This window comes from Penaeus monodon, chromosome 12, assembly GCF_015228065.2.
Source record: "Penaeus monodon isolate SGIC_2016 chromosome 12, NSTDA_Pmon_1, whole genome shotgun sequence".
NCBI classification, from domain to species: Eukaryota; Metazoa; Arthropoda; class Malacostraca; order Decapoda; family Penaeidae; genus Penaeus; species Penaeus monodon.
In genome coordinates this window covers 16,507,876-16,516,474 of record NC_051397.1, presented here as the reverse complement: position 1 = coordinate 16,516,474, position 8,599 = coordinate 16,507,876, and the positions used below count along the sequence as shown (strand labels likewise).

The 8,599-nt window shown below is 35.0% G+C and overlaps 1 protein-coding gene across 1 annotated transcript; it reads right to left on the bottom strand.

The window, feature by feature from the left end:
- Positions 1–2,291: 2,291 nt before the first annotated feature.
- Positions 2,292–6,243, bottom strand: LOC119579345 (SUMO-activating enzyme subunit 1-like; the record flags this gene model as incomplete). The annotated part of the gene is given in 5 exon segments (XM_037927109.1): positions 2,292–2,724; positions 3,531–3,728; positions 4,279–4,423; positions 5,283–5,464; positions 5,987–6,243. Coding segments are annotated over 4 exon segments (744 nt in total), but the record flags the coding sequence as incomplete, so codon positions are not given.
- Positions 6,244–8,599: the final 2,356 nt, after the last annotated feature.

Sequence of the window (8,599 nt, the reverse complement as noted above, 5' to 3'; positions counted from 1 at the left end):
CCCTTCAAATGTCTGTCTCCTCTTCTTCCCCTCATAAGAAATACTTTGTTTCTCAGAACTTCCCAAACAACTCCACTTCAGAAACTCGAGGACATTGAAACTCTCTAATCATAACCCAAGATAACATGCTATACCTCATTCAACCTCCAATCTCCCTGCTCCCATTTCCTCTACATTTAAAGTGACTGTCAAAATCCATTCTCCTACTCATGTTCCTCATACACACCTTCCCTCCATGTGCTCCCAACACATCCCATGCCCCCCCTTCCTTCCCTGTTCTCCCTTCCGCTTCCTGCTGGATACATATGTGATTCCCTTTTGTCCCAACTCCTGCCCCTCCCTACTGATTATCTTCTTAAACTGTTCTTTGATCTAATTACCCTTAAAACCCCCTTTTTCTTTTTGATAATCCATATGGACCCTATGGACATCCTTGCAGAATCACATGCTTTTTTTTTTTGACAACTTCGATCTAATCAACCTTACTCACCTTTTCTACCCTCACCCCTCTGTGCCCTTTTCAATGCCAGACTATCCTGAATTTCTCAACTAACTTTTTCACTACTACACCTTTCCATAGTGCTATATGACCTTTGATGTCTAGCACATTAATTTGCTATATAACCATTAACCATTAATCATTGTCTGTGGAAGAGCCCTGAACTACCTTCAATAAATATGCTGTAACTTATTTTGTGAATATGAAATTGTTACTTTAGAAGTAGGGAACCCGTTTTACATGGGGGACTTGACCATCATGTCATGAAAAAAATTGGCCGAGGGCTCTTGTGACAGGAATGACTCATTGTGAGTACACAAAGCTTGTGGAGGAAGATTAGACTCAGCGGACATTTAGGAACTCTAGCATTATTTCCACTAGTAAATGAGGGTGGAGTGTACTACCTATGAGCATGGCAGGAAGAATGCTGGTTCCAGGGAGGACACCACTTTCATGCTCAGGATCCTATTCCTACCTGCCTTGGCAGACAGTGCAGGATGTTACAGAAAATTGAGTAATACAAAAATGGTAAAGAATTGCTCAAATAACAGTTCTTTATTATTATTGTTATTGCAGAGTTGTAGTCTACCTAGAGAGACTATATGGATCTTGATACAGTATATCATGTGACACATAAAGACCTTGGAAAATGGCAAAACAAATAATGCTTGTGCAGAAAAAGAGATTGCAACATTTCAAAAGGGGGCAATGAGTCTTGATACTGCACGAGTGTTGTGGGTCAGCCCTACAAGCCACACAACCGGGACAACTGACCCTCAGGATTTAAATCCAGGTGTGGGACTCAAAGAACCAGGATCCAACAGGTTAATTCTAGAGCAGAAATTTGAAACTTACTTCGTTTATTAAAATTTAGCAAATAATGATATACTAAATACATTTTTTCTGTGATCAATCAAACCATGTTGTATTAATGTATTAACTTAGTGCCACTAGAGATGGTATGTACATACATGCCATGTCCACTGTGAGTTTAGTTTGTCTTTAAACATTAATGACTAAGCAGTCATACATAAAATTCCCCAATCCACCGCCCATTGTTGTCGTGGAAGGGCTTGCGAGACAGAGACTGAGGCCCAATGTAGTAGGGATCATCCTTACCTTGTACCTCAAGCCCTCACCTCAACTAATTTTGCTTGGTTTTATCTTCTCCACCTTTCCTTTTCCTTCTCTTCTTCATACCCTTCTGTCCACTTTATCCTTATCGTCAACTCATTTTTAACCTTTTTGCTACAATACTTCATCATATCACTATATGACCTTCGATGTCTGGCACATTTGTTTGCTTTGACCACTATTATGGGAATCCACAAACATCACTTTATGGGAAAAAAAAAAAAAAAAAAAAAAAAAAAAATAAAAAAAAAACTTTCTTTCCTGGGGGCTTTGCCCCCAAGCCCCTCCTCCCTATCATCATATTTTGTATAGACCAGAAATTTCTCATTAAATTATAAATAATTTAATCTCAAATTTGAACATTTTTTGGTTCTGGCCCTTCTAGTTCTTGATAATTTTGGCAAGATTTACACAAAACAAATACATTTCTAAAAACCTTTATCCACACTGCATCTAGTTTTTTACTTGTTTCACATAATGTATCTGATTAAATAATAAAAAAGTTATAAATATGTATATGGAATCTTTGGCTGTTATATACTTCAGACTTGTCAAACAACAACTACTTATTTGTGTAAAGTGCAGAGTTTTTTTTTTTTTGTTAAAGTTGGAAAGAAAATAATTTGGCAAACTTTCCCTTAGGTGAGAGAAAAAGAAGTAAATATGAAATATTTATTACTATGAAAATTAATCACTTGAAAATATATGGCAGATCATTTAGATTATTCTTGCCTGATAAAAATTCCTAACCATACAAAATTAACAATAATACATAAAATGATTCACACTAGTACTCAGAACATTTTTGACAAGTATAGGCATGTCCAAACAAGCAGGCCTGATCAGGAATGCCTGAGAAGCAACATCAGAGGCGGGCAAACTACTGGCTTAACAACTAATTACATCTGGAAATCAATTATTTACCATTCCGTTTGTCATCCTATGATATTCACATCTGGGTGATGCCTGTTAAACTAGACATGCCTTTACTTTCTTAGATAATTTTACTCAGCCACTGCAATGAATGTACAAAACTGTTTCTTCCATAGCTTATGTACTTTGGTTTCTTAAAACACACTGGAACTGGTAGCCTGAAACAAATGGTTAAAAATAATCATCAGTTTATGGAAAATGAGTTGTTACTTGGGAGAAGTTGAGACAGGAAAAGAGCTTTTATAATTAGCATTTAGGAACCTTCAAGTCTTCCTTTAGTTTTAAAAACTTAACTATATTAAATTATAGATGAGCCACCACACCAGAAATCCTCAACCAACAAAAAAAGTGGTCCTGCCATGAAGTAACACTGGTCACTGAGATAGGATAAATAAAACTGAAGAAAATCAACATTATTAGTTAGATGGCTCCACAAGTGCTGTACCACCAAGGTGTTAGTCAGAAAACCTTGTGACCTCACCTGATTTCACCTTTCCTTGAGTTTTGGGGATTTTTTTTACTAGTGCTGTTAATATCAATGGAAATCAAGGAAAAGGGGAAACATATGAGATAGGTAGTACTGGTAACTAACTCCTTGGTGACCAAGTCCTTGTGAAGAAATCCAAGTGTAAAAAAAATTAATAAACTAAATTCACATTGGGCATGGCATGTATGAACATGCTACCCTCAGTGGCATTAGGCTAATTTATACTTGAAAATGCAATGGAAGTAATGAAAGTTGGCCATATCTTGTATGCACTTAAATTATACTATTCCTATGCTAATGTTAGCCAGTGGCTAGCTTACTAGCACCAGTAAGAGTACTGCACTTGGAGTAGCACTAACATTGGTAATTTGGCAGATGTTAGATGGATAAGGTATAAAGAAAGCATGGTAACAAAATAAATTAATGTTCTCTTGCCTTAGGCATATATACAAAGAAATCCCTTATTTTGTATCTTACTCATTTTTATTTTGTTTGATAAGGTTACAGTCTGACAGTTAATGTCCAATGCATTCCACAACACCAGCGCCATCCTGGGTGTTGAAGAAGAAGAAATTGTTGTGGGGAGGATCCTTCTGTGATACCGCCTTGATGATCTCCTGGGCCAGCACTCCACCCACAATGGCACACACTGGACTCAACTGCCCATACACCATGCTGGAAGAGAAAGTTAAGCCATAAATAATGGTTATATATACACCATATATATTCAAAAAAAGGTGTATTAAGCCTAATAATGACTGGGTTTCCCTGTGCCATACCAAGTACCATACATAGTCAGCCACTCAAGTGAAGAATTTGAAGTAAGGGAAACATACATTTACTTCACTCTCCACACTTCTGGGAACACTTTTTTTAATGAAGCTAAAAAAAAAAAAAAGAAAGAAAAAAAAAAAAAGAGACCTTATGCTTAAATTTCATGGACTGTTCTCCACAAGCAGCCAAACAAATGAACTACTGGGAGCACAAAAAATTAAGAGCATGCTCAATTGCATGTTACATAGGTACTTGACCTCCATGGCATTTGGATCAAGTTTACCAACACACGACTACACGTCATCTGGCATGAATGGGTTGAATATGCAAAAAAGAAATAATAAATATAAAAATAAATAAATAAACTTTTTAACATTTACAGAAGATTTATCTGAAATCTTTGCACATTTATTATATTATCATGCATCTAAAACATAGCACCATAACATACCTTGCAAACTGGTTATCAACTTTTTCTTGAGGAATACCCATTTTCTCAAGGAGAGCATTTTTAATTGTCAACAATTCAACCTCATCCTCAGCTCTATGTGCTGGACTGGGATTACGTCCATGTAGTGTGATGAATTCCATAATGACTGTAAGATGATTTTGAAAAGGTTAACTACATTTAACATCTCATAAAAGTTAGTATTTGATCTCTGCAAAACTTCAAGAGTATTGAGCCTAATGCACCTTAAAAAGTTTAATTCTTTGTAGATTAGGCTCAACTTCTATAGTAATATATATACTTTTGTGAGAGGATGAACTATTTTACTAGTACCCCTTAAATTATATAGATAATGGTCTACAAATGAACCAAAGAAAACAGCCATGACAAGGATGACTTCCCTAATAAAAAATAAATACTACTGTGTAACTTGAACCAAAGAAAACTGTCATAATGAGGGTGAACTCCCAAACAAAAATAAATATTAGGTTGACTTCTTTGTTTGGGACAAAATAATATGAAGCAGCACTGCCAACTTGCATATCAGCCATATATTATTCCAAACCACAGTCCACCTTAGATATCAAATTTGTAAATAGTTCTAACAACTGCACCCAAACTTGTTATATATTTGTTAGGGTACAGTATATGTGAATATCTAAAACCTTTTTCATAATCTAAAATTCAGGGAACACATCAATTTGAGTTGTTCAGTTTTCACTCTTTTAACACAATGTAGTAGATTTATCATTCAAGTCACAAGACCTTGTACAGAAATGCTTATAGCTTATGTGCAAGTGTCCACAGAACACAACACTCAACCATAAACTAAGTATCCACTTTTTTCTGTCTTTTTCTTTTCAGTCTTTGCACAGTTCCCAAAGAACATGAACCTATCTGGGAGGAAATCCTTTCTTGTACAACTAAAACAATCCACCTACAGATAAAAAAATGTCTTGCAAAGTCCTTCCCATGTTCTCTAACAAATGAAATCCTCTCACACTCACTGTGCATGATGAAATAAGTAGAGGATGTTCTTCTTAGCTGACTTGCATACTTGGTGGTTGTCCAGTCTACGTCCAGTGCCTGGCTGAGGGGGACGAAGTTTTCTGTGCGCTTCACCATTTTTGTCTCTTCGACAGTTTGCTTTTTACCATCCTGTTCTACCTCAACCTTCTCTTTAATTTCTCTAAAAAAAAAAAAAAAAAAATATATATATATATATATATAAATATATATATATACATATATATAATATATATATATATATATATATATATATATATATATATATATATATATATATATATACATATATACATATAATATAATAATAATAATAATAAATAGATTTGTGTATATATGCTCAAAGAATATTCCTCTTCTTTACATACTGGGAGTTGTTCCTAATCTTTAATAATTGGAGGAAAGCATACATTAAATCCAGTGCCACTACGTATATATGTACCTTCAGAAGGCTTTTCATTATGAAGAAGGAAGGAAAGGCAAAAAGAATTTTTTCTTTTACTATTTGCTTATGAAATAACAAAAAATAACAGATAGCAGCAATAGGAAAATAACATACAATAATGAACACAAAACTTACAAAGCTTGCAAAGATTTAAAATGCATAAATATTTCTCACAATGAGCTCGACACATAACTTGAAATATCCAATATCATCAATATCACTCACACAGTAAACACTCACTCTACATATTGGTGTTCCTGAAGATCCGCAAACATGTAACCGATCATGCCAAACACATCTCCCCCAAAGAAGAGTATTTTATTTTGGTGGCAGATGTTGCTGATTCTCAAGAGCTGCTCCTTGCTGCACCGCATAGCACACACCACATCAAACTGCTTGAAGAATTCATCTGTTTTGTTTTCAATATCATCTGAGTCAGAGGAGACTTCCACCATTGGGTTGAGAATCTGAGCTCTCTCTTTGGACACTTCTGCAATCTGGAATGTTATACAATTTCACAGGATGCTAAAAAAAAAACATAATTTCCAATGCTATGATTACTACAGGAATAACTAATACAGTCCAAACAATGTCTCAGCCAATGGTTAAATCAATCATCATTTGAGACATTACTAATGGCAATTTGAAAAAAAAATTAAATCTCAAACATATATATATATATATATTATATATATATATATATATATATATATATATATATATATATATATATATATATATATATATAATCATCATCAAGGGGCTAACGCCAACGGAGGCACATGGCTGCATCCGCCCTTCGCTTCCAACCATGAGGATCCCTCGAGGTGAGTCTCCAGACAGGCCATCGGCCCATCTCTAATTCCTCGCGACAAGTTTCGTCGAGCTACCCAAGCCATGATCTCCTGGGTCGTCCCACAGGCCTCCTCCACCCAGGGTTGTCTTGCAACGAGACAACCTGATGGACAGGGTCGTCCACAGGGAAACGAGCTGATCGACTGATTTGGCGATCCCGGATTATGCAAGTAACAGGTCCCATGCCAGTTTCACAGTGTAGGCGTTGGTTGGACACATGGTCCTGCCAATTGTACCCCATGATCCGGCGAAGGGACTTGTTACAAAAGGCATCAAGACGAGACTCTAAGGCATTAGATAGTGTCCAGTTTTTGCTTCCATAAAGCAAAACTGGCAATATCAAGGCCTTGTGGACATGTAACTTGGTCCTTCTGCATAGGTATCGACATCTCCAAATGCTCTTGTTGATCAAGTTCATGGCTCTTGTAGCCAGACCAATCCGTCTATTGACTTCTTGGCCTGACAGCCCAGAGATATGGACTATGCTACTAAGGTATGTAGAACTCTGTAACTTCAATGTCCTCGCCGCAAGCATGGATTGACTGAACGGGTTCCCCTCACAGGCCCCCAAAGTCCTGAATCTTGGTCTTGGTCCAGGAGACCTCAAGGCCTAAGGGTATCGCCTCATTGCTAAATGCATCAAGAGCCATCACCAGTGACTCCAAGGACTCAGGTAGGATAGCAACATCATCAGCAAAGTCAAGGTCTGAGACCTTATATTGCCTAGTGTTACTCCACACTGACTTTGGCGAGTAGATCTGCCCATTATCCAGTCCGTATAGGTGTTGATAAGTGTTGATGCAAGGACACAGCCTTGCCTCACCCCTGAATTAACAGGGAAGAAGTTTGATAGACCACACTTTCAGCACTTTCAGTAACAGTATAAAGGCTTGCTATTAGGCCAGTAATCTGTGTCGGAATTCCCGAGTCTCAGGATCTCCCATAGCAATTCACTATACACCGAGTCAAACGCCTTCTTGAGGTCTATGTAGGTTGCAAGCAACCCACGGCAGCTTTCCACAATTACTTGAAGCACTAGTATTTGGTCTATTGTGGACTTGCCAGGTATAATATACATATACATATACATATATATATAATATACATATATAATTACTAGACAATACATAATAATATAATATAATATATAAAATAATAATATATATATAAATTTTATACATATATAACATAACATATATAATATATACATACATACAATAAATATCATACATAAAGATATACATATATACATATATAAATGTATATACACACATACACACATACACAAAATATAATATATTAGATATTTTATAAATAAAATAAATATATATATATATATAGATAGATAGATAGATAGATAGATATATAAAATATATATACAATATATACATATACAAATATAATAATATATATATAACATAATAATACAAATATACACAACAATATATATAAATATATAACATGGGATATATACATACAATATATACATATAATACAAAAACATATATATACATAAAAATTTAAATCAAAATATAGAAATAAATAATAAAATAAAATATAAATAATATATATAATATAAAATAAACATATAATAAATATAATATATATAGATAACAAAATACATATAATAAATAAAGATATAATACAAAAACATATACAATACATATAATACATAACAATATAAAAATATAAAATATAATATATATAATACATATCATATATAATACATATACATAAGTGTGTACGCCTGGGGTATCCCTTAACAAGTGAAATATTGAAACAAGTGAAGTAAACCAAGAGAGTCTTACCCAGATATACACCACATGGCGAGTAGACCTAACCTTTGTTTGTATGTGGTTTCGCACCCCAATGACCTATCGGTCGAAGTGGACATGAGTTATAGCTTTTTGACCTGGCTCAGGATCAGACGTGGGAAAACGTGGGAAAACGTGGACAACAGAGTACTGTTGTTAGTGTAGGCGTGTCTTAACCATAGGA